Source organism: Crocodylus porosus, unplaced genomic scaffold (genome assembly GCF_001723895.1).
Source record: "Crocodylus porosus isolate Cpor-Errol unplaced genomic scaffold, CroPor_comp1, whole genome shotgun sequence".
Lineage (NCBI taxonomy): Eukaryota > Metazoa > Chordata > Crocodylia > Crocodylidae > Crocodylus > Crocodylus porosus.
Window position 1 is genome coordinate 8,342,903 of NW_017728906.1, and position 26,810 is coordinate 8,369,712.

Below are 26,810 nucleotides of genomic sequence, written 5' to 3' on the forward strand. Positions count from 1 at the left end.
TGAACAATAAAAGTCATTTCAGGAGTGCAGGTGTAATATTAAAAATGTATAATTGACAAATACTCCCACAAGCTAGCACATCCACTTGATTTGTAATAAACATTTTAAAATTCATATTATTTACTAGTATTGGTAAGCAATCCATAAGAATGTTTTCAAAATACTAAGTTCAATAACCAGTTGATCCAGGTGGCTCAGACACATTCATTGCCTTCTGAGAAGCATTTTTCATGACATTGCTTCATTCAGGCTACCAGGCCTTGCATATCTTTGTTGCACTGTTTATGTTTGGTGCGTGGTCCTCCTTTGCCCCGTGATGCAGGAATTTCTTGAAAGTATTCCTAAATAGGGTCTTTTTTGCAAGCTACAGCTATGGCAATATTGTATTCCATTTTCCAGGTGTTGAAATCATATTGTTCTACATTCCACAGAATATTGTTCCTTTCTGTCTTGAGCCCAATGTTGGCCCTTTCTGTTGTACACACTGGGTGCATCTACACGAGACACTAGCTGCAAAATAGTCCAGTAACACTGCATAGTAAAGAACTTTTTTTTAACCTGACAGGATAGTAAAAATACAATTCCAATATCTTTTTCTAATACGGTGTAGGTAGGACCCAACTTATGATGTGCTACTGTTGAAGAGTGTTTGAGGATAAGTCCTGGGCTGATTACCAAATGCTTTATTCTTAAACACTGTTCTAATACCCTTTTGTTCCTCTTCTTGCTGCTTAGTCAAAACCTTGAAAACAACAAAGAAGGAACACTGTGTATGTGTTTAACAGATGTAGAAGATGATGGGGGACCCAAGAAAGAAACAGACTTTTGAACATAGTTTAATCTTCAGTACTGAAAATCTCTCTGTTTTTTAACTTTTTTTTTTTTTCTTTAAAAGCTTTTAAAAGGAAGGTTGTAATTGATACTGGTTTTAAATATGCTTGTTTGGAAGCACTTGTATCTGCTGTTAAATGTATTTCTGGTGCAGAAGCACTTCATAGTCTTTATGGATTACTTTCTCTGTGTGAATCAGGATAGTCAATTCTGCAGTCTAAATTCTCCCAAAATACATGCGTTTAGAAGCCCTGATTTTTAAAAAGAAAGTCTAGAGGTGAAGTCAGCAAACAGTATTTTTCAAAAAGAAAAAACACACTTATTTTAAAAAGGGTATTTTAAATCCTGATTAGTATTTTGATCCTAAGCAGAGACCTTTTACTCTCTGACAAGATTTGGTTGGAATAAAATAGCTATTTATTTCTAATAGCCACCTATAAAGGAAAGTTTGTGTAACAAAAAGATTATTAATTCAGGAAATGTTGGTGTGGAAGAACCGAGTGAAAGGTTAATTTTGAATTAGATTGGATAGGTTGTTTAAAGAAAATTCATGCAACTTCTGTGTGGTTGCAACAGGTAACCTTTGGAAAATGTTGATGTAGTAGAAAGTAAAGCTACGTATTTTCCTGGTGGAAAGTTACAGGAGATGATACTCTAAGGACCTTGTGATAGAATGAGCACTACACCAGGGGCCAGGAACTGCTGCATTCTTGTATAGAAAAATGATTATGGAAAATCGAGTACTCTTACTTAGCCTTTCCTCTTGAAGCAAGAAAAAAAGGCAGGGTGTCTTATGACATTGAAAAGTAATGCATTTAAAATCAGAGGAGGCTATAGTTTATGGCACAGTATATAATTAAGCTGTGTAAGCAGACTATACCTCTAGAATGCACTTAAAATGCTGTGATTTAATGTGTGCAAAAAATCCTAGCTGTTGGCTCTTGGTTCTTTTTTACTCTTTGAAATGAGAAGTGTATCATGTTACAGAAAATTAATTTTGCCTCCCACTGTATGAAATATATATATATTTTTTTTTAATTCTCTAGGGACGTGGTCACATCACCACTGTTCTGGCAGTATGGTGTCCTACTGAATAAATTCAGCTATTCCTCAGAGCTGGAGAACAACTTGCATCTGAAGGGGTATTATAATCTCTTTCAAAAAACCTCGCCCCATCTTAAGGGATCATTGAAGTGTTACATCAGTAGAATTCCTGGGAGATTCCCTGCACAAAAGCACCAGACTGGTAAACTGAAGGAATATTACCTGCTGAATGCTGCTTCACTCCTGCCAGTGCTGGCACTGGACATAAAGGATGGGGAAGAGGTGTTGGATATGTGTGCTGCTCCTGGGGGTAAATCAATAGCTATGCTACAGTGTGCTTATCCAGGTAATGTATAGTATCAATATGCCAGTTACAGTTAGAATTAGGAAAAAGAGAGAGAAGGTGAAATGCTACCTGTATTTATTCAGGTCAGTGAAAGCATGTGTTTTGCATCCAATAGGGAACTAGGCTTCAGTTAAAACAACACCCCCCCCACCCCGTTTTGTGGAGCCATTTTAGCCCAGAAAGGAAGAAAACCAGAAGATATTAAAATGTAAATTTACCTGCAGGTTACTGAAAACTGAAAAAGACAGGTGCTTTTTCTTGCTCTCTAGAATGCATTCACTGTGTTAGATGCTGCTACCAAGCATACCACTTCAGCTATAAATTATTTGCAGGCTTCTTGACACAAGAAAGCAAATATTCTATGGGCTTCAAATATTTTTCCATCTTTGTGCTAATGTGGAACTTTAATTGCACTGGGTTAGCTAGATAGTGAAGCAATCTGTGTGAGGGTGAAAAACGGATCCAAACTCATTAGGTAGCAGGAGAATCCTGAGAGCATGATTTAGGATTGTTCTGTTCCTCATCTGTAAGTAGAACAGACTTTGGTTAATGGAAACGTAGAAAAATCAAGAAGAATTTTTCAATGAAAGATAGTGTGTGCTAGCATGTACCTATGTTATATGACCAAGCTCATAGGTGTCTGTGGATGGTATAAGAGACTAGAAGAGAGAAAAATGATTGGGAGCACTGAGTTGCTAGTGGCAAAGGCAAGAGGAAAATATGACCTGATAGAACAAGTCAGGGATGTATTGCTAGTAGGAATGAAAAGGATAAATGTGTTAATGCTAATACGATAGCTTGAAACCTCCAGCAGATGAGTTGAAATGCTTACAAACACAAAATGAAAACAAAGTTTATAATCAGTTAAAAGGATATATGCATCTTGTACATGACAATAGAAAGAACTTGGAAAAATACTTTCCTAGCACTGAACTTTGAATGTGGGTTATCTTTTCAGGTTCGATTTAGCGTGATAGTCGTAGGCTACTTCAGTTATTTAGTACTAAATGTTTGTGAAGCACCTTTTAGGAGCATGTTGAGATTTACTAGGACTTATAAAAATTCAGCAGTTATAGAATGCATAAGATAAGCCCAGTTACAGTATTAACATTTCTGTACTTATGTCTTGTATTTGTAAAGTTTATAAATAATTGATTTTAGATCATTTGTGTTTAGGTCATTTTCACTGTAATGAGTATGATATTTTGAGATCAAGGTGGTTGAAACAGACACTAGAATCCTTCATCCCCGAATCCTTGCTGAATATAATTACTGTCTCTGAATTGGATGGGAGACAGATTGGAGATCTCCATCCTGAAAAGTATGATAAGGTAACAAGCAGATTGAATCCAGTGATGATATTTCTGTGCTCCTCTCCTTTCCTTTTCTGTTTTTCCCTAACATGCATTATAACCGTTTGTCCGTGTCCTATAAAAAGGCAGTTAAAACTAGTTACTTTTCCCACAGTTTCTGAACTAGTTGTCATGAGGAAAGAGACCGTGGAATCATTGTAGACAGTTCTCTAAAAAATTAGCTCAATGTGCAACAGTGACCGAAATAGCCAATAAAATGTTGGGATCATTTTGAAGGGAATTGAAAATTAAAACAGAGAACTTCACTGTACCACTATACAAATCCCTGATCCACCCATATATTGAGTATTGTGCATCTCTGCCTCTCAAAAAGGATGTGGTAGAATTAGAAAAGATAGAAGGACAACCAAAATAATCTTGGGGTATGAAGCAGCTATCATACCAGGAGAGACTAAAACAGCTAGGACCCTTAAGAAAGGAGAAGTTTGAGGGGCAATATGATAAGAGGCATATAAAATCATGAAGAATGTGGACAGAGTGAATAGAGAACCAAGTTATTAACCAAGTCCTAGAATACCAGAACTAGGGGGCACCCACTGAAATTGGCATAAGACGGGTTTAAAACTAACAAGAGAAATTACTTTTTACTTAGTGCCCAGTTAACTTGTAAATGCATAGACAGAGGAGGTGGTAGACACAGATAGTATGGCAAGGTTCACAAAGAATCTAGACAGACTCATGGACAATAGATCTATTAATAGCTATCCAACAGAACAGTTCCAGATGTATCCTTTGGCATCTCTAAACCAACTGGTGGATGCCAGGTTGGGTAATGAACAGGATATAGATTACTCTAGATCAGGGGTGTGCAAAGTCTGTCCCACGGGTCAGATCGTGCCTGTGGTAGACTGTATGTCCCAGTAGCTCCTGCAGTGGTGGCTCCTTCTGACTCCCACTGCTGGACCCAGCCCAACTGCCTAGGTACCCCAGCCTGTCTTCCCTGCACCTGCTACCGGGGGTGGGACCTATGCGGGCAGGGCAGCTGGGATGGGGCCGTGGCCAGGACCAAGAGGGGCAAGTGGAGCCAGGCAAACCCCAGGATCTCAGGGTGGTGACAGCATGGGACCGGGATTGGGGCAGAGCTGTTATCCCCCGTCCACACACCCTGTGACATGTGTGGGTTCTGTGAGCAGGGGCGTGAAAGGAGTGGATCACAGCTCTGCCCCAGCTCCACCCTGTACTGTCACTGCCGCAAGATCCCGGGCCTGGAGCTGTTTTGAGCTCAGCCACCCACCCTGCCCATATGGCTTCCAGCCGGCTTCCATGGAGACCCTGGGATAGCAGGGCTGTGATAGCATGGGGCTGAGCTGGGCTGGGGCTGAGCCCCAGTTCTGCAGCCCAGCACTGTCACAGCCCTGTGCTTCGGGGTCTCCTTGGAAGTGCTGGGAAATGGAGTCTGGCTGCCTGCTGCATCTGCCATTTTGCCCACCCCTGCTCTAGTTATACCTGTTTCAATGCTTTCCCTCTTAACACCCATTCTTGCCACTGTTGGAAGCAGGATGCTGGGCCAGGACCATTGACCTGACCCAGTATGACACACAGCTTTTTGCATCCAGGGAGAAGACGCAAGAGTTCTGGCCATGTTATCTACATACCCTAAACTGAACCAAGGAAACTCTGGGTACCTGTGTCTATGTTCACATGTTAAATGATGTCACACATAGCCCTTTGCTGTTGAATTATGGAGAGCACACAGTGGTTACCATTCTGTTTCTGTAACATGTAAATAGGTGAATAAGAGGTAGGGGTCCAGGTGGGATGTGTTCTGCTCAGTGATCATGGAACAGTAATTAATGTGTATTTTTCTAAAAAATGTACATGTTAGTAGCCCAAATTAATTGATCTTTTTGCTTCTGAAATAAAATAAAGCCACTTCACATTTTTGCTGAAATTACATTTATGTGCCGTTCTGCATAAGATATAAAAAAAGTAAGTTAGCTTCATTACATCTTGTGTTCTTCTCTGTTTTACTTGTTGGCTACACAGATATTGGTTGATGCCCCCTGCTCAAATGACAGAAATTGGTTGTTTTCATCAGATGTGCATCAGGCAAGGCTTAGACTAATTCAGAGGAAGGTGTTATCTGCTGTACAGATACAGCTGCTAAGGTGAGAAATGCAAAGGATTAATTGAAATGAAATTGTGGCAAGCCGTGTCATTGCAGCTTCTCATAATACTTGAGCTTCAACTGCAGAAAGATCCAGAGCAGCCTATTACAATACAAAAATGCATATGAAGGGAGTATTTAAAAAAATTCTTTCTGATTATTTTCTCTCTTTTTCTGGTTTAAAGGTAGTATTGATTCCAGCACTGTTCCCCATTAAGTGAAGTTTTAAATCCCACTTCCCTATTGTCTTTTAAAAGCTTTTTAAAAAGTGGTCTCTAAGTCCTGTCAAATACAGGCTTTTACCATGCCTTATCCTTTTTTTACTTTGAAGCAGAAATATTATTTGCAGTTCATAGTTTAAAGCTATGTGATCACAAAGCTGTCCATCAGGGTTGGTCATCAGGCTTAAGGTAACGCGGTATGAGATCTTAACTTGTGTTGCCTTGCTGCTTATATGAACTGTTTCCAGGAAGAATTTAACGAACTTTTAGTAGGTTAGCCCATGCGTTCATGGGTTTTCAGAATCAGTTCACTAGTTTTTCATTTCACTACTCTGCTACTGACTGCTGTTAAAACTTTGCAATCTTCAAAGCTGGACAGCTGTAAATAACAGGTTTAGCTAAAAATAAACATTAAGTTGTCGCAACACATTTGCAGTTTAATACAAATGAAACTACTAATACCTGAAATGCTCTCTTTATCCATGAAATAACCATTGAAATCCCTATGATACTTTGCAGATCTGGTTTGAGTATATTTTATTGGGATGGGTTAAAAAAGAGTACTCCTTGAGGTGTATTACTTGAATGGCTGTTTAGTTTTTGCCATCAGCCACATGAAAATTCTTATCCCCCATTACCATTGTCTAGGTTACCCTTGATAAAGCTGTTGCCCTTATATTTTTTTCACAAAACCATTTTTAAAAGATAAACTGCCAAAAAAATTAAATAATACAGTAAGATGTGAAAAATGAAGATGTTTTGGGAGCTAGATTTAAGAGAGATTTTTCTTTTAAAAATACTTTCTATAGCAATCTATTGTTTCATAGTTACTGATCAAGTACTAAACTTTTAAATGTAGTGCAATGTTTCACCTCAGAAGTATATAGCTGTCAAAGCAAATTGAGAGAGAAATAAAGTAAGGTTTCAAAAAAGAGCCTGTTTTATGGAAAGTTCCATTGCAGCAGTGCAAGATAGTTTTGCCTGACTTCTGGAAGAAAAAGGCCTAACAGAAGCCTATGATTTATAACAGAAATATGAGTGTCTTATTGCAGTAATGCATCATGTCACCCATTTCCTTTGAAGAAATCAATCACATTTAAAAGACTGACCTCTTTCAGTTTTCTCTTTTCAATATTTGACATGTAAAATCCAATTTGTGAACTTCTAGCAAAAGGAAGGATATATCATTCAGTGAAAGTTTGCAAATTTGTATAAATCATTCCAGATTATAATACTGAAAGGGAAGAACTCTTGAAAGCAAGGAGCTTGTTTTTTTTTTAAAAAAAAAAAGCAGACCAAAAATACCTTTCATTCCAAAATGTCTTTAATTTATTTGCCCTTAAATCTGGAAGAAGAGAGAGCATCTTCCGAAAGGGTACTGATCTGTCATATAGTGCAGCAGCAATAAAAACTTGGACTCATGGGTCAGTATGTGTTTGATCAGTTTTTGAGTAGAAAAATATTAATTAATTCTTCTTTCCAGCAAATTTGCTATTCAGCAAATTCAACAGTCTTAATTTTTCTCTTGCCTGGATTTTGGAATATGTAAAATAAACCCATTTTAAAGTTCCTTCTTGTCAGGGCCATCTTAAAAACTTCAAGTTTAGTTTAGTTAAGTATGGTAGCATGTACATAGTCCCAGTGACATCAGTACTTGGTTCAGTAGTACACTGGATTTCTAAGGTATCTTTTATCTGATGACCTTAGAATGCTTTTGAATGCTTAGGGATTCCCCTACTAGCACAAGTGAGCGAGAGTAGGAAGTGATAAAACAAAGCCGGTGAGAGGCTGAGTGACTCATTCAAGTGTGCTGACCATTCATGAGCAGAGCTAATAAAACACAATCCTTCTTGCTGTGAGACATTTATGTGGATGGCCTGGGTTTGTAACTGAGAGCTGGGAATGGAGTTCAGATCTTGGTTCTAAGGTTGACTTCCCAATAATCTTGAGCAAATCAGCTAGGATGCATGTACAACTCACTTAAGTTATCTAGGATACAGGAAGAAGTATCACCATATTAACATGGTACTCCATCTTGTGTTGACCCCCAGAGGCGTTCTGGGAGCGAAGCAAGGTTTGAAGAACCCATCCCCAAAATTAAATGGTCAACATATGCAAATAATTTTTAATATCTAATTTAATAATGAAATACATATACAGTATAAACGATTAAACAATACAGGTAAGTTATAGCACGCAAATACTTAATTGATGAAATGCATGTTCATTTAAAGAAATAACAATCTTATTAATATTTGAAAGGATTAAGTTAATTAAGAATTTTCCAAGTCTTAAATTTTTGAAAACCCTCCTCTAGGTGAAACAGACGTCACCTGTTACTCCATGGGGTCAGGTACCTTCCACTCCAGTACAACAAGGATTCCCTGTTTGCAAGTTAGATTCCCTGTTTGCAGAGGTGCATCCCAAATTGGATTCCCCAGGCATGTACCTCTGCAGACAGGAGAATCCACGCAGGTGCTCCTACAGCCCAGGGCTGCTTGCTCCCCCATTTCTGCATTTGTCCCAGTGTACTCTGTTTTAAACTACTTTGCACCACTTTTTTTTCTGTGCGGGAGGTTGTTACGGGAAAATCCCAGTAGCAGACTTTGCTCCCATATTGCAAATTAGCAGTGCCACACACAGTGTAATGTGCAATGTGTGCAGTCTGTGGCTCCACAAAACACACATGCCTGCATGTGTGGACATGGTCCTCAAGTCTTTTGTTTTCCATTGTCGAGTAGAGACAGTGATGCTTTGGCCTTACATAAATTGTGAATTGAGAAGGGAATGGCTTTTTGTATTAATAATAATTTTAAAAATTGTTCAGCTTAGCCATCTAAAAGCTTGCAAAATAGAGATGCTTCCCTGATGGTTAAATAACTAAAAGATGTTGCAAGAGGCAAGGATTTTAGTAGGCTATATATTTTATTTGACCAGCTGTATAATTGGGGAGGACATAGATGAGCTCTGTACCCTTCTTCAGATCTTTTCTTTGAGTATTTTTGTCACTGAAGCACACTGGAATGCTTCTGGCTTTTTTTTTTATTACAAATAGCATTGCCGTTTGTGATGCTGACAGTGTGAACACCCAGCCTGGGTGCATGCAAGGCAATTTTAGCAATTAATATGGAAACAGAATGTTTGAATGTTGTGCAGTACTTCTGGGGAGCAGGAAGGAAAACTCACTGTCTAGTACAGACCTTCTCTGGTTCTTTATTAGCAAGATGAATTGCCTTCCTCAGAGTAAGGAAATGGCTCAGAAACATTTGCTAAGATTTTTTTTTTTAAATATATAAAAATTTAACTTTACTAATGGCAAGAAAGTCTGCTGGTTTTTTGAGCACTTTTGTGCAACTAGGCCTAGAAATTGGGGGGTGTATGAAAAATGCTTCCTGTTTATAGTGAACTGTGCATGTGGAAAAAAAATGGTTGCTGTATATACCAAACTCTAATGTAGCTGAAAGACTCTCTTGCATGTTGTTGTTTGGAACTGCACTGTCTCTACAACGGCAAAGCTTACTGTACACAGACAGTGACTGTGCACATTGTGCCTGGGGCACAGAGCGAATGCTTGTGCTTATGTCACGATCCCCTGTGCTGTGCTGTCACCTCTCATATAGCTCATTTTATATTAGGAAGTGTAGATACAGGAGGGATTTCCCTAGCCTTCTCAGCATGATATTTTGCAAAAAAAAAAAAAAAAAAAAGATATAAGCAGTGTGACCCTACAATGGCTCAGCACAGTTTGATTTAAAGGAAAGAGGAAAATGCATGATCTAATTAATCTAAAATAAAAAAGGGATGGAGGAAGAAGGTAAATATAGGACTTGAGATGATTTGCTGCTTGACTGGCTTAGGGATTGATTGCTTTACTTCTCATCAAAACCAGTGTTGGGTATTAAAGGGAGGAAAAAAACCCTCTTTTCCAGTGGCCAAAAGATGGCACTGTTGAAGTGTTACAGTATTTTCATAACTTGCCTTGAAACCAGTTATCTTTCTTTTAACACCAAAAATGTTTATATTAGTGATATAATTAAGGCTGACCCTTCCAACAGGATGTGGAACATATAATCATGTACAAAAAAGTGGGTTAGGGAAGTGGGATTTGCAATAAGAAATAATATCCCAATGTTGTTTTGATAGCTATTTATTATATGCCGTTTTTAAAAGGTTGTGTTTGAAAAGTCAAGGCTTAAAAAAGGGAACCAAATGGCAACCTATCACGTTGTTTAATTTATTTCAGTGTGAAATATCCCTTTTCGGCATTTGATAACTTATAAGTTTTAGTGACATTTAAAACTATTCTGATTTTTTTTTTTTTTTTCCCCCAGTCATTGAAGTGCATGTATCTGAAACAGATCTTTTTTTATTTTTCTTGTAACATATTGAAATAATCCTATTTCTTGCTTTCTGCTTTTTTTTTTTTTCCCCCCAATTCATTTTTTGTATCTGTTTTCTAGCCTGTTTAATTTACTGTAAATCTTGAGGCTTGCACTAAATAAAACATGGACCATTTGTTAGGATTGTTCAAAGTCTTTAAACATGTTATCCAACAATCCTGCTTTGTGGAGGGTTGGATTAAATGACCTTAACAGATCTCTTCCATCTTTGACTCCTTCGGTACAGTAATGCATGCTATCTAATTTCCTTCCTAAGAGGTACTCAGCAAAAAATGGAGTGACACTTCAGTCTTTGTAAATTTCATAGCAGAAGACTTCATAGACGTTAGGGCTGGAAGGGACCTTGTAAGATCATTGGGTCCAGCCCTCTGCCCCAGGGACAGGAAGTCAGCTAGGGTTAAAGGACGCCAGCAAGATAAGCATCCAAAAGTGTCCAGAGGAGATGCCTGTACTTCCTCTGGGGGGAGCCTTGGGGCTCAAATATAGTTTCTTCCCAGGAAGAAGACACAGACCTATATTCTGTTGTATTAGAGTTGTACTAGGCATTGTATACTATTTTATAAATAAATGTTTAGCAACAGGCCCCTTACACTTCAATATTGGAGAGATTTCAGGATGAATTTAGTGATCCTAAAATTGTTACAGTTGGTAGTTTAAGCTAGGCAGTGTGGCAAGTGGGCAGGAACCACACACAAGCTTTCACGGACAGATGTGCTTGCACATCCCAGTCTAATCTGCAGTTTCCAGCTATTGCCGTTCCAGGCCTTTGGTAATTTGAAAAAGTTATTAAACTGCTCGGAGTATTTAATAGTGTAGCAGGTCCCATAAATTGCAGTTTTCTGATATCTCCTAAAGTCGCATCCCCCACCCTAGGGAAGGATTTAATTTTGCAGCTAAGCATGCTTCCCTCCCCCTGCCTGATTTTATAAAAATTTAACAGCATCTGTTGTAATTTTTCATCATATATATACACAAGGTGTGCTAGAAAAGAATATCTCATAACATGCCGGGAAACTGAATGAAGTATGTTAATGGATGGCGTGAGTCTTATCCACTTACCATAATACTTTCTTTAAGAACCTAATACAAATAAAATCCAACTCTAAACCATATGTAGCCTCAAAAGCTCCACATTTTCACAGTATGACTTCTGAAGTGGTGTGTGAGCATTTAGTTGGCAGACTAAAGCTTCTGTTACAGGCTGCATTATATAGGTCACCTTTCAGTAGTAGTAATTTGTTAGTCTTTCAATCTTACCTTCATCAATGGTTACAGTTTTATGTAAAACTAAAAGTGTAATTCTCTGCAGCAAAGAATAGCAGATGTCCACCCTTGCTAATGAAATCACAGTTTCCTTTTAAGGAATTTATAAACACCTGTTTTTATGTATATTTATTTATACAGTGTTATTTTAATGTTTATATCTTAATGTTTATTCTTCCAAAAATGCCCCAAAGCATTGAACTCTGGCTTCAATCTAAAGAAACCAGGGTTCCTTTCAGAGTTACTCCACTTCTGTGCTGATTGATACTTTTTGAAAAACATCCAGTTTCATGAAGAGGTGAACTTAGATTTTAATTTATGAAATTAAATTTAGTGTCACTAGATTTATGCTTTAATAAGGATTGACTTGCATTCAGTTAATCAACCTGATGAGAGGAAGCTGTCCCACTATGAGCAAATGAAAATACAGTTTAATTATTCTAAAGCAGTATACCGCAGCTTAAAAAAAAAAGTATTTGGGGGCCCTTCTGGCACAGCTCTTGTTTTAATCACGTATATTTTTTTAAAGTAGTACATGTGCAGATAAATAACATATCTATGGATTTGAAGTCAGTTCAAAAGGTACGTAGCACCTCATAACGGATACTGAGTGTCTTCAGCTTCTGTTTTATTTTGATTTGAATTTTAATCAGCCGTTGGTTTGATTGGTAGTTTCAGGTACTTGGTACTTGGGCGCACTGAATTCTTAGTGTATGAATTCACTGCTGCACCATTTTTGTAACCCTGGCAGAGTGAAGTAATCCCTTCAGACGTCTCAGTTCCTGACTAAGGCACAAAGCAAAAATAATTTTGCATTCTGCAGTCTGACTGTTGAAGAGCAGGATTCTGTCAAAACCTACAAGCTAAGCAGGCTCAGAGCTGGCTCCTTTTTGGAGCAAGATTTCAAAGATCTTCTGTGAGGAATCGTGTTGGTCATTCCAAAGGTGCTCATCTTTCATCTGAATCAGTGCTACAGCATACTGTTGTGGGGACTTTGTGCTGGAGAGGGTGACTGGTTTTTTTTTTTTTTTTTGGCCAAGGTCCTGACCACTTGTAGTTACAGAAGATCTCTTGGCACTTTTCACTAACGTCATGCCAGAAGTTCTAGCATAACCCTAGTTCGGGATTCATATTTTATCTACGGAATTCTCTGTACAGTTTCAGCTGGTGAAACTCATTTCCTAAACTGTTGCCTGGCGTTCTTTCTCTGTATGACTAAACAGTGGCTTCCACTCCTTGTTGCTGGCTGTGTTTCAGTGGTGGGTGAAGAGCTAATAAGTCACTTTGAAATCTTCCAGGAAGAAAGAAATGTAAGAAATTCTGCATGTTTAGCAACAAAATCATTACGTTTACTATTCAGTTGTAACCAACAAACAAGCGCCGAGATAAGGTGGTGTATAATTTTACAGATAATCCATGGTAACTGCCCATGTGCATGTTTTTACCCTGCAGTAAAAAGTAGTTTACATCTCTCTGAAAGTGGGACTAAACTACCTTTTGTACTGTAGGTGCATTTACTGTGCCTCACATTAACACCAGCAAATACTGTGGAATAACTTTAAGTACAGTGAGTTGGCACCCTGGTTTGCCTTGCAGTAATTTGTTCATGTGCCCGTGCCTATCTTCATAATTCTGCTCCTCTGCATATTCATGGATGAGGTGTCATTACCAATTAAAATTTAACCCTTTAGTTTCAAACCAACCATAATAAAGAGTGATTTTTGTGAGTAAAGCACTGAACTTGTGTTTTTGGAACCTGTGTTCGGTTTGCAGATGGGTTCTACACTCGTTACCTTGGGCAAATGACTTGATCTTTGTGCCCCAGTTTTAGGTATTAAAAAAGATCTAAGTACTTCCTTTTCCGAGACTCTTTGTACTGTCAATTGTTTGGGGTGTGGGCTGTCTTACTGTTGTGGTCAGCACAGTGTGGTCAGAATATTAGTAGAAGCCTCTAGGCACAACAAATGAAAGTACAGGCTGTCCTTGGACTTAACGACACAATTGGTTCCTGAAAACCGTGTCTTAAGTCAAAATGTTGTAACTTGGAACCAATTTTCTCATAAGAAACAATGTTATAAATGTGGGATTGGTTCCTGAACCAAGGCCCGATACCCTATTTTCACCAAAAATACCCCAGAATTTTGTACTCAATCAATTATAAATGAGTAATATAGCTAAATTAATGTATTTATATTGTAAATAGCAATCACATTGATTTGGAAACTTCTTTGAGGTGACTTTGCTGGACTTTTTGAAAGGCTCTCGGTTGGACTTTTTTAAGGGTTCTTGGCTGGAGTCTTCTCAGAGGTCTTGGCTGCAGGTTTTTCTGGAGTCTTGTCTGCTTTATAAAGAAAGTGTCTAAGGAAGTTTGGACAGATGTTCTCCAGGGAGATGGGTGGTACAGCAAACTGTTCACTGTCTTGGTGTGGCATCAGATCAAGCACTGTTAAGTCGAAACTGAGGTCAGAAAGTTTGAAACAGGGTGTCAGGTTATAAACGTTGTAACTCGAAATGTAAATCGAGGACTGCCTGTAATACATATTTAGAGACAAGTCCTCCTTAAACCACTGAACAAAGTGCAACTGTTTGTCAGTGTTTTCCCTTCATTTTCCCTGTCTTTCCTCTTTTTTTGCATAGCAGCAGAGAACTGTAGGTATGGCATTACCCCGAATATCAGCATTCCCTTCAGTCCTTTTAATCATATTGGTTAAGATACCATATATAATCCTATTTGCACTCTTTTTACATAATCCTCCCAGATGTCTGTGGGAGGGACTGCCTACCAGTGCACTGCATTCACAAATTCTTTTGTTTTCAGAGTATTTATCCAAATAGAAGTTGTTTTAGACCAAGCAATAATGTTTACCAGCGCATAGGGGTTTTCCTTTAAATTTTGCTTAGCATTATAGTATTTGTATTATATGCGAACTTGCCCCCACCCAAGCAAAAGTTCATAGTTTAACTGTGCAGTGCTGCTTCCCTCAAAATGCTGGTCTGTAGTGTCAGATAATAGTCTAATTCTAAGGAGACATTTTACCACACAGTCATCTAGATTAGAAAGCCATGCTGCCAACTGAGCCCTAACAAACTAATTTTAGAAGGATAAACTACAAGTGCTGGGATGAAAACCATGAAGAACAAGCATCCAACAAAGGCATTAAAAAAAAAAAAACCAAGGAAAAAAAACTTGATCTGGTTTGTTCTAAAAAAAGAATGTTATTTAACTTACAGCACTTCTCTGAAAGAGTCTAAAAAGCATCAGGGATTTGTGGTTGGCTGCCTGTTTTGATTTTTAGTGATTTGGCTTTAACTTATCTGCTTGCCCTTTGTTTGGTGATTTGGCTAGCCAGTAGCAGCTTTACTCCTGCCCACACCTCATTTACTTTTGCCAGCTGATAAAACCTCTGTTTGTAGAGACATACAGGCAGGTGGAGAGAAGCTGGAGAGGAAAAGGAATGTGATGAGGGAGGGGGCAGAAAAGTTATAGGGTGTGATTTGGTCCAACATTAGTACTTTCCTTATTTTCTTGCTGAGAGCTGTGTGGAGAAAAGAAAGTTTGGAAGTTAACTACCCAGACTTCTCTTGGTGATGCACTAGAATAAACCACAGCAAGCAATACATTTTTTAATTCAGAAAGATTAGTGGAGAGAAGGGAGTGAGGTGAGTGGATTCTAAATGTGAAGAATCACTTGGGTAACTACACCAAAATACGTTACTTGCTAAAACAGTTGTTACCCAAGTGCCGCCTGAACTTTGCTCCGTTAGAGCTTCCCTTTCTTTACAGGGTGTTTGAAACTGATTTACTCTGAGCCCCCTTTTGGGTTTGGATAGAAATTGCCTTTATTGAGTGTTTCCATATACATGGGGGAACATTTCCCCCCTCACCCCCCCCTGTGTTGAAGTGCCCAAAGTTTTCTTCCAAGCTTGCTTTCCTTCCCATACATATTCTGATTCTGGGTTGGCACTGCTGATCCGCTAGTAATCACTACACTGAACAGCTCTTTCTGGTTACCAGCTGTGGAATTTAACCTGCCATTTTAGTAATCCTTTTGAACAAAACACTCGGCTTAATACTGTTTTATAATTACTCTTCCAAGATATAAACATGACTTGGCACACTCTGTTTGGAAAAAACAATGCCAAAAATATGTCTTGATTCTTCCAAATATTGAAGATGTTATTTAAAAAAAAAAAAAAATCTTCCCCACTGTAATCTATTTTTTGAAATGCTATACAACACTTGTTCCTATTTGTATTAAACATCTTATGAATTCTTTGAATTTATTGTCCCATGAATGTAACCTGTCCTATTACATCTTAGATGCAAAACCTGGTTTTGCAAGTTTCGTGCAAGAGAGACCTATAAGGAACACAAATGGCGCAGAAAGCAATTATATTTTTTGTGGGATTGCCCCCCTGAAACACTCTACAGCCATGCCATGGCACACCTGCATGGATACAGAGCGCTTTTTAAGTGGCCAGTTGCATGAAAAATTAACCATTATCACATGAGGTTTCAGATGAAGGCACTCTACTTCAGAGCACCTCAGGGAACGTGCGTTTCCTAGGTTTAATTTGTTGCACAATCCCCGGGGCTATCAGGGGGGAAAGGAAGGAGGACGCTAACAGCAGTGAGCTGCCAGCTGGGGTTTGCCCGCCATAGCTGGAGGGGCCAGGTGGATCAGACCCCCCGCACTCCTCATGATCTCCCCCAACCCCCACCCTTCCAGCTCAGGCCAGGCAAACCTCAGCCAACAGCTTGCTGCTGCTGGCTTCCCCCTTCTCCACCCCACCACTTTTCTGCTAACAGCCCCAGCGCTGGGGGCTCCTTGGCTAGAGAGAGGAGCTGCTCCTCGGTTGGCTGCTTGCCTGCAGGCAGGCCTGATCCACTCTACCCCGAGACCCAACAAGCAAGCGTCTTTCGGGTCAGGGAGGCACTCAAACTCATGGCGCTTTATGTAAACTGTCATGAGTTAGAGCAGAGGCTGGAATATCTTTAACGCCCTACGGTGCCAGCACTGATGGCGTTCTTCACTGAGTTCCTAGGTCAGCAGACATCAGTGTCTCTGCAGGTGACATCTTCCAGAAGAGAAAGAGAACTGGAGCTCAGTTCCTTCCCTCCACCCCTTTTTTTTTTTAATACGCATGTGCTCAGGTATAACAATGCTGAGCAACAGCACTGAATGAGGTCTTTACATTGCTCTCTTCTGTGTTACCAGCTTCAAGTTTCTCTCATCCTTAAATCTTTTTTGTTTAGGTCATTTTTAGCTGTGACCACTTAGTGCATTCTCCAGCTTCCTTTTGTTTAGTTTTGTTATTTGCCTTGTACATACACTTTTCAGGTCTTTTTTGATGCTTGGCCCAACTGTCGCAATGGTCTTTCTTAAATCTTCTGTAACAATGGCTAAGCACAGGTGTTAAAAAATATATATAAATAAATGTGCTTTACCAGAAGTAGAAGTGAATTACTTCTACCTGACTCCACAGTATCTCTCTAGATTGGGTGCTTCAGTGGGGTTTTAAATAAAAGCGCCAAGGAAGCCCCACTAAAGCTCCCAATCTATACAGACCTCATGCAAGCTAGGTCCACCTAACACAATGTCTCTTGGCATGTGCTGGGCTCAGTGCAGAAGTGTGCAGAATTTTAAAGTAAAGCACTGTTTTTTTAACATCTGCAACAGCCAATGTTATTTCCCATCCTAGTTGCTATCTGTCTCATCACTTATTTTCTGCAGTCTTGAAATTCAGTATTCTCTTCTTCCAGCTCACTTCTTCTGTCAACATCTTTTGTTCACTGGTTTCTCTTACGCTTAAGCATTCCAACCCCTTCAAACTATATCAGTGTGACACGTGTCTTGCATCTGCTCCTTGCTTGTTTTGTAGCATTTTTCATTTTTTTTTGTCAGTCATCGTCATAATTCCAACTCTTCCTGTTAATTCTTTCAGGTATGCACATTTTTCCACTTGTTCTAGTTTTTTGTCTCTAATTCTGATCTCTGCCTCTGCATCTGTTCTGCCAGTAGCTATAATTTTTGTCTTCCCTGTCCCAGTCTTCAGTCAGTCAAAATTTTCTGATTTCCTGTTCTTTTTTTTAGTTATTCTCTGTATATCCTCCTTGGTCAGTGCTTTGGAGTTAATCTGATCTTCAAATCTTCTTTGTATTTCCTACACGTCACAGTGCTTTTTGTTCCATGTTTCAGTTTTGGAATCGTCACTGCTTCTCAATTGACCTGACCACTTGCACCTATCAAAATTCCGTGGTACATTTACAAATGCTGGGGTGTTTACCTTGGCACGTGTGTCCTATTCGAAGTTGAGTGACTACATTGCAATTCCTGAGACTCCATTGTCCTTTTAAGCAGGAGAGGGGTTCTTTAGTAATCTCTGATTGACCTTATGCACACTTGAGTATTTGTCCCATTTCAGCCCCAGGAAGCAACTGAAGTGATACATTTACATAATACTTCATAAATTAGTCTGTGGAGCTTTCAGGGTGGAAATGGCTAGAGGAGATGATCAAGCAAAATTGTTTTAACCAGCCATTAGTTTAACCAGCCAGAATACCTTTACCTAAAGGTTACCTTTGCTTTCAACTCCTTTAAGCATTTTAGTAATGCCAGGTTTAAAGCATGCTGTTAAAAATAGATTGATTTGTGCCATATTTTTTCTATATTCGCATAGCACTTAGGCTGTGGCAGTTAAATATGCCATACATATGTCATTTCAACACTCTAATGTAGTACATTTTACCCCATATAGTAAGACAGAACGTTGCTTTAAGGAAGGTAAACAGCTCCTATTTCTTAGGTTTGGTCACTGAGTTGTGTAACTTAGGGAGTACATATAATTACTTTGTTTTTTATTTTAAAAATGCACATGTATGTATTAATGATTTTAATTTTCAGGCAATTAGATAAGTTTGATTACATTTTTTAAAAGTTGCTGTTCAAGCAATCCGATCCTGTAACCATTAAATGCATGAAAAAGCTGTAGGTTTGGATCTTAAATATGTGTTGTTATTAAATATGTAAGTTTTTCATCCACAGTAGGGACATTGCAAGGGGAGGCAACAGGGGTATAGCTTGCAAGTGAAGCGACGAGTTTGGTTTGCAGAAATGTTTACAAAACTTCATGCCTAATCGTTTCATCCTGGTTATTGCAATCACTGGTTCCTTTTTCTTTCCTTTAAAAAAGGGTATTTGAGCCCCCAAATGACCCACTAAATATTTACTCAACAAATCTGCTGTGATGTTAACTAGTTTGCGTATGTAGCTGCAACACTTCCACATGCAAATTAGACATTTGCCTCTTCCTGATCATATTTGAAAACTAGGATCCTTAGGCTAAGTAAGTACAGCCAGTCAAAAACCCTGAAGTTGAACCAATTCAGTCGTCTCAGGTTAGTCTAAACCGGGGTGGGCAATTATTTTGGCTGGAGGGCCGCTTACTGAGGCTTGGCAAGCTGTTGAGAGCTGCATGGGTAGCCCCACCCCTTGACAGATGCCCCACGCCTTGGCTGCCATCTTGGGACCACAAGTCCCACCCCCTAACTCCTAACATTTGCCACCAGAAGTGCCTCCCCTTGTCCCCACAAGTACTCCTTTTGGCAAGGGGGTTTGCCATCTTGGAACCAGAAAAATACCAAATCATATTCTAAAAATCAAACATCTACTACAACATTCATTAATTTGGTTTCAAAAAATATTTTTGTCCTGATTTACATGTGTTTGTGTAGTGTACATAGAGGTGATTGTATAATAGTTTAAAATGAAGTCTTACTTTTGTATATTGTGGGGGGGAGTGTGGGAGGTGTGGGTGGGTATTGGTTTGTGGGGGGTTGTGGGTGTTTGAGTATGTGCGTATGATGGGTGTGGCGGAGGGTATGAGTAGGATTTTTCAGGGAGCTGGATAGGTGTGAGTGTGTGTATGTGGGGTGGGGGAGTGTGTGTGTGTTTGGGGATATATGGGGTGTGGGTGGGTATGGAGTTTGTGGGGGACTGTGTGTGTAGGGAGGGTAGCTGGGGAGGGTTTTGGCATGTGTGAAGGGGGATGGTATCTGGGGTGTACATATGTGGTGTGGGTGCCCACAGTCCGTCACCAGTGGCAGCAGCATGCTGTGATGCCTCAGGGCCCATGGCAGGTGGAGCTCCTACCAGCACTTCTGCCAGCCTGGGCTCAGCACTCCTGCCGCCCCTCACCCTGGGGCCCTGTGCTTCTGCCTACCCAGTCACTGCCACTTTCCGCCCCCCAGCCCGCTGGCTGCTCCAGCACTACGCGGTTCCTGGTTGCACAGCAATGCAGCCAGGAACTATGTGGTGCCAGTGGCCAGTGGGGGTGGGGAGAAACGGCAGGGGCAGGTGAGAAAGTGGGGAAATGGCGGATGCAGCAGCAGTGGGGGGAGGGGGAGGCGGGTGGCAGCGGTCTGGAGCACAGGGCCCATTCTGGTCCCCTGGGGCCAGGGCCCAGGGCAGGGCAGCAGGAGCACGGGGCATGGGCTGGCAGGGGCTCTGTGGGGCTGGGCCCAGATGTGCCAGCAAGGAGAGGGGCAGAGCCAGCCCAAGCCCCGTGCTGCTGCTGCCTCACTCTGGGTCCCCACCAGCCCTGACCCTGTGCTTCCATCCAACTGTCGCTGCGCTTTTGCCCACTGCCACTCCCCGCCTGTCTGCAACTGCCATTTCCCCGCTTTACCACCCACCACTGCCGGTTCTCCCCACCCCTTTGACCACCTGCTGGCCACTCCGGCACTACATGGTTTCTGGCTGCATTGCCAGACCACAGGATGCAACAGGAACCAGCCCAGCTCCAAAGACTAGGATGATCACCTGTGGTCCTCCCCTTACCCCTGTCCATTTTTAGATGAGGTGCACGAGGGCAGGGGAACAGCACCAGGGTCCCCAGGCCACAAGTTTCTGCCTAGCAGAGGGGATGCTAGGCAGAGGCTTCTGGTTGGGGGCTAGGTGGGAGCGGGGGGCTGAGCAGGCCTTGCTGCTGGGTCCTGCTGCCCCTAGGTTCTGCCATCAGCTCCCTTGGGGTCCTGCTGCTGCTGGTGCCTTGTCATTTTGGACAAGGAGCAAGGGGCAGATAATAATTAATTTTCTAAATTTTTTAGGGGCCCTGTGGGCCAGATGGAATGGCTTGGCAGGCTGGACTCAGCCCAAGAGCCAGATTTTTGCCTGCCCCTGGTCTAAGTGTATAGATTTGAACCAGTAAGCAAGTGAATAAACAGTCACTTTTGATTCCAGAAATGCAGCCATATGCCTGCAGTGGCTCAGGCTAGGGGGTTGCTAGAGCATTCCTCCCTGCTTGGCTGTAGTAGACAGCTTGGACCAAAGCTAAACTACCTGCCCTGTGAGGTAGGGTTTGCAGGGGAGGTTCAAAGCATTGTGGCATGGTGATGGGATTGTGAGTTAAGTTGAATCTGAGCAGATCTTGGACAGAATTTCAGTAAACTGATTTAAAATAAATTAGTGAAACCTGATGCTGCATCCATCCAGGTTTATCTTAAACTGGATTTGACCATTGTGATGGCAGTCTCCATTCACTGAACTTCTGCTGTGTTACATATTTGAACTGATTTCTTATCACTTATACTGGCTAATATGTAATTTCTGTCCTTAGCTGTAGAGTCCTGTTTAAACGTTAGTACAATAATGATTATAAAGGTTACGTGGCATCACAGAGTACATCTACCTTTTCCAAGTTGTTATATTCCTGGAAAAATATTGCAGGAGAATGGGAAATGCATAAGCAAATATGAAAGCAGAACACATCACAAGTAACTTTCTGAATTCTTCCTAAAATGGTCAGTTTACACCACATGATGAAAGTCTGTTTTCTGCAGTTTGTGTTTTGAATTAACCCAGCCACTTGTTCAGTTGAATATGACTAAGTAACATGAGCCTGTTTTTTGATTGCTTACAGGTCCGCTGTTAAAGCCTTGCGTCCTGGAGGAACGCTGGTCTATTCTACATGCACCCTCTCAAAGGCAGAAAACAGTGATGTCACAACCCAAATCCTAAACTCCTGCAGCAATATTCTGCCTGTAGACATAAGAGAAATGGCCAGCAACATTTCCCAGGAGTTCCTTCTTGCCAGCAATGTCCAGCAATATGAACTCTTAGTCCTCCCAGAACGGGGGAAAGCGTGGGGACCAATGTATATAGCTAAACTAAAGAAAACTTAGTGTGTGTGCTTTGTATGAGCCTTTTTGTAAGTCACATTGACAACTTTTTTTAAACACATACGATTGTATGTATATGAACTGTATCAAATGTTAACAAGGCAGCGTGGGCTAAGTAGCTTAGATTTAGAGCTGTGAAAGAATACCCTAGACATTCTGAAATGTGAAATTTGAGATTTAATTGGGGAATGAGCCAATACTCGGATATGGTCTGAGCTGCAACTGGTTCTGTCCAGCAGAGACTGCTGGAATTATGTGAGGTCTTACAAGGTGGTTGCAAGACTTTTGTTTTATGAGGTATAATTGTAAAATGGAGTCCTTTCTTAAGTGTTTCCTAAAGTACTATAGTTGATAGGATTTCTTCCTTTTCCCCTGAACCCCGCCCTTTAAATGCAACACATTTTCAAAATAAATTGCTATGAAAAATGCTCTGCATAAGAATTGCTGGCTTGAATGACCATTTCCTAAGCATCTCAACTTTAGCGGGTTTTTTATTATTTCCAAATGTGCCTACATAGCTCTGATTATCTATAAGAGCTCATTTGTATGCAGAACCTGGCTTTTTAAGCAGGGGCTATTCTAAGCTCCAGCAAAACAGGTTTCTTATTTGCCAAGTTGTTTACTGGTAAGAACTGTCTTCTATTTACTGCAAAGGTCAGCAACTACATTGACATGAGCTTTCTTCTCTCTCTTTTTTTGCAGATTATCAAAATATAAATTGAAAGGGTAAATTATGTTGAAAAGCCCTTAAAACAGTAGATTTGCAGACATGTGTTTAGCTTTGACATTAAGTTTGTGGAATAATACATCTATTGAGCAAGCTACAGAGCAAGGACTCGAAACAAAACCTAAATGATTAATAACTGCATTGTATTCAGAGAGTTCTGTTACATAATTGCAGTCATAATGAGCAATACAGACGATCCTGAGAAACGGCTTATTCACTGGGTCATGAAATATGAGAATTGGTGATGTCATAGCTGTAGTGTACAAGGAAAGAAAATTCCAATGAGATCATATAGTAATGTTGATGTGCCAAAGCTCCAGCTCTATGTCAGGTGCTCTCCTATTCCACATCCATATACACAGGATGCCACCTTCTGTAGTGGGGACATGGCCCTCTTCCTTGGATCTCTCAGGTTCACTGGCAGAAGCAGACACTGACAGCCCTCATCCCCCTCCTTTACCTGTGGCAGGTTAAGGTGGTTTTGATATCTTGCAGCATACCTTGTAGCTGCACGACAGGGTTGATGGCATAGTTTTAAGAATGGGTTAAACCAGGACTTATATGGGATGCCTTGAGCAGGGGATTGGACTAGTTGACCTCTAGAGGTCCTTTTCAACCGTGTTTTTCCAAGATTCTATGATTCTAATCCAGCCCTTTTGACAATTCTGATCATAAAGGGTCAGAGGCAAGTTGCTGTTTAAAAATTACTTTAAAATACTATTTAGGCCTCTGACACCATTGAACCCATTAGTTGCTGTGAGCTTATTCACAATCTTTCCATTTTTAAGTGGGTTTTTTTCTTTCCAATTTTGCAATCTGAAAAGGCCCCCACAAACAGGGGAGATCAAGTGATTATTCTGGGAGAAGACTAGAACTGGAAAATGGAGAAAAAGCATCCCCAAATCATTTAGTAATTGTGAAGTGCCAGCTGTTGGAGTAGCAGGTAAAAATCAGATTTTCTCTGAAAAAATAATTTGTTCTGCTTAGTTTCTTACTGGTGTTATTCTGCTGGTTACTGACAATGCCAACTTCTTGTCTCATCTGCTCTGTCAGTTTTATAAACTACCTGTCAAATGCTTTAGTTTTGCCTGTACTGCACATGGTGGCTGCTTGGAACTTTACAATACCAGCAGGAATAGATTCAGGCCTTGCTGCTCAAAAGGCCAGCATTTGAGCTAAACAACATCTTGGTTAACAGTACAAAGCATATGACAATTTGAGCAGTTCTGATTTCTATCTAGTGTAGGGTAATATACATCCAGCAGCCAGTTCAATATTCTGTATTATACCACTTGGTTTTTGTAGCTGTTTCATAGTGTGGGCTATGCTGCAATACAGAGATTTGTCCCGTGGACACTTTTCAGAATTTGCTGACGCCTTTTCTATCGTCTCCTCTGCAATCCCAAAACATTCCTGTGGCAACAAAAGGAATTTATTACATCGAAGAGTAAGTTGTCAGTGTGTTTTTTAACTTTTTTAATGTAATGTAGTGCCCAGGCCATCTCCTTAAAGAGGGAGCTGTGACCTGACCAGCATGGATGCTCATCCTGGCCTCCCACCCTACAGCTGGGCACCCAGGCTGGTCACAGCTGTATTGAAACCTCCAGCGAGGCCTAGCCCTCTGACCATTCATTGGCACTACGGTGGTTGGCTGGGTTCAGTAAAACTTCTACTTCCCCTATATAAAACCCTGACCCAGAACAGGAAGTGGGCAGCAGGGTTCATTTTGACTGCTTTGCTATTCCCCCCACCTTGTGCTCTAGCTCTCCTCTCTGCTCAGTTTCCTGGCTTACTAACGTAGCTTGCTCTCTGTCTGCTCTCTGCCTGATCTCCAGATATCCAACTCAGCTTTTCCTAGGACCTGTACTCAGCTCCATCTCTTCCTGGTTTCTCAAGCCAGCTTAGTCTGATTCAGCTCTCTGCCTGATCCCCCTAGCTTCCTGCCTCAGGATATGCCTAAACTTGTTCTCAGATTGACCTCCTGGCTTGCTGGTGCAGCTTGTCCCTGGAAACTGCTCATTCCTCCCAACCCTGGTTGACACCTCAGTCCCCAAGTGAACCCAGGCCTGGCTGCTTACGACCTAGTATGGCATATAGTAGCTTAAAACTAGGAAGGTCAGCATCATGTATTCAGCCAGTTCTTTATAGGCTGCAATTTAAGACTTCTTGCACTAAGAAAATGTTAAATTTAAAAAAAAATTATATACATGCAAAAAAGCCGCGCACGTGCACACGCGCACACACACACACACGCACACACACAGTGTTTAAATGTATGAGTCCCTGGATATTGTGTGTATGCTGTCAGTTTTATTTTTTAAATTCATAGTTTATAATCCCAGTTGGAATCTCCAGCATAAGAATGTTGTACAAGTCTTTCACACCTGCTTCTTAAGATGGAGTCTTGCCTTCAGGCTTTCCTATTGAGGCAGAATGGGATTAATATACCATCATTCCCTACCATGTCCCATTGCCTGAAACAGACTCTCGACTGCCTGCAGTCAAGCTGCCTTGATTCTACTGCTTCTCTAAATTTCTGTTGCTATAGATAGGGTGAGAGCAGTTTGCCCTGAAAACATTCAAGGTTACCTGCCATAGAGCTTACTGACTGCCTTTGCCCAGTGAATTCCCAGCCTTCATGGGCTGAACTTGATGCAGTTCCATAGTCACACATTAGGAAGAAGAAATAATCAATATTGTCTGCTTCAATGGGGAGTTATTTTGAAATAGCCCAAAAGCCATTTGGGTTATGTGGTTTATAACAGCAGGGGAAGAAAAGGCAAATAATAAGGCAAAAATAATACAATTATAAAGACTGCTCTAAAATTAGTCATTTTTTTTATTTAGTCATTTCAAGATATATGTATTAAATTTATAGTGTGTGTGTGTGTGATACGCACATGCACACATTCATATTGCTGCTAGTTACTGATCCATAAGTCTGCTGCTAGTTCCAAAGCTCTTTTATATGCATTGAGCAGCAGGCTGCTTGACAACCCTTCATTCATACATTGTAAGGCCAACAAGGTCTTTTATGGTCATGCAGTCCAGTCTCCTGTGTAACCCAGATGATAGCACTTCCTGTGCTGAAAACATTTACAGAATTCATTGCAACAGCTGAGCAACATCTAAATCAATGATTCTCAAGTAGGGTTATGCAGACTTTGAAGGGTGCCGCAGGCCAAGTAGGGTGCCTTGAAATCCATTGACGGGTACTGCAGGGTCTAAGGAGGGAAGCACACATTCCTTCTGCCTGGCCCTGTGTAAGGAAGTAAGCCCTGTAGTAAATTAGTTGTAGAATTGGGGTGTTGCTCTGTTCACAAAAGTTATGGAGGTGCCTTTTGTCAAAAAAGGTTGAGAGCCCCTGATCTGAATGCTAGGGAGCCATTTATACTGCCCAACAAAATAATCTCAGAATCTGTTTCCAGGAAGATTTCACATACGGCATGCATGAGTGAAATAACCTCAGGAGGTTAATTGGACCTCATGGGAGATGAGAATTAGAGGCAGTGGCAATAATTTTTATAGAAGCCAAACAGGTATTTAGCTTTCATTTAATAGGAATTTACTAAGCTATTCATCAGGTAAGTTTGGCTTTGGAGATGAATATAAGTAGTTTGAACTGTTGATGTGTCAGTCTGAACTTGCCAAACCATGGTTTTAGCCCTTCACCCCTCCTTCCCTCACTACTGCATTGGGGTGCTTTTATTGTACACATTAGGTTATGCACAAAGCAGTTTTAGATTGGTGGACAGAAAAGAAACTCTCAGCCTTACATAGTCTCTGAGTTCCCCAGAAGGCAGTCCAGAGGTAGTTTCTAGAGTGGGTGAGTCCTTGGCTCCTGGTACTCTTAAGACCAGGGTTTTGGGTCCATGAACCTTTGCACCCAAGTTTTTTTTATGCTTCTGTCAGAGGGCTATCTTCTGGAAAAACTGGAGGGGGACTTCAGTTCTTCCAGGGAATTATGTGCACCTTAAGTCACATAGAGCAAAGGCAGGCTTCTCAAGCAAAAAACCAACCTTTTTCAATCAACTAGAATACAGCATGCAGAATCTTTGCCCATTGGTTAGCCTAGCTCCCCAGGCAGTCTCTGACAGGTAAAAGAGCCCTTGCTGTTCTCTCTTCCCACAAAATGCTCAGGATCCTCTTTCTCTGGACTCTCTCTCTCTCTCTCAAGTTACCTCTCTCAGGATACCACCCAGCTCCTCTCCCAGCTCTGCTAAGGTACTTCCTAAAATCATAAAAGTAGGGTTGGAAGGGACCTTGTAGATCTTCAAGTCTGACCCCCCACCTGGGCGGGAGAAAAGACTGGACTCAT

At 40.8% G+C, this 26,810-nt stretch overlaps 1 protein-coding gene across 2 annotated transcripts in view; it reads left to right on the top strand.

The window, feature by feature from the left end:
* Positions 1 to 22,210, top strand: part of NSUN3 (NOP2/Sun RNA methyltransferase family member 3) — a 34,854-nt gene extending 12,644 nt beyond the window's left edge. For both annotated transcript variants that reach the window (XM_019528672.1, XM_019528671.1), the window contains 4 exons: positions 1,878 to 2,221; positions 3,398 to 3,552; positions 5,581 to 5,702; positions 21,507 to 22,210. In XM_019528672.1, coding sequence (XP_019384217.1) covers positions 1,878 to 2,221; positions 3,398 to 3,552; positions 5,581 to 5,702; positions 21,507 to 21,768 — 883 coding nt within the window. In that variant the 3' untranslated portion in view covers positions 21,769 to 22,210. The remainder of the gene's footprint in view (positions 1 to 1,877; positions 2,222 to 3,397; positions 3,553 to 5,580; positions 5,703 to 21,506) is intronic.
* Positions 22,211 to 26,810: the final 4,600 nt, after the last annotated feature.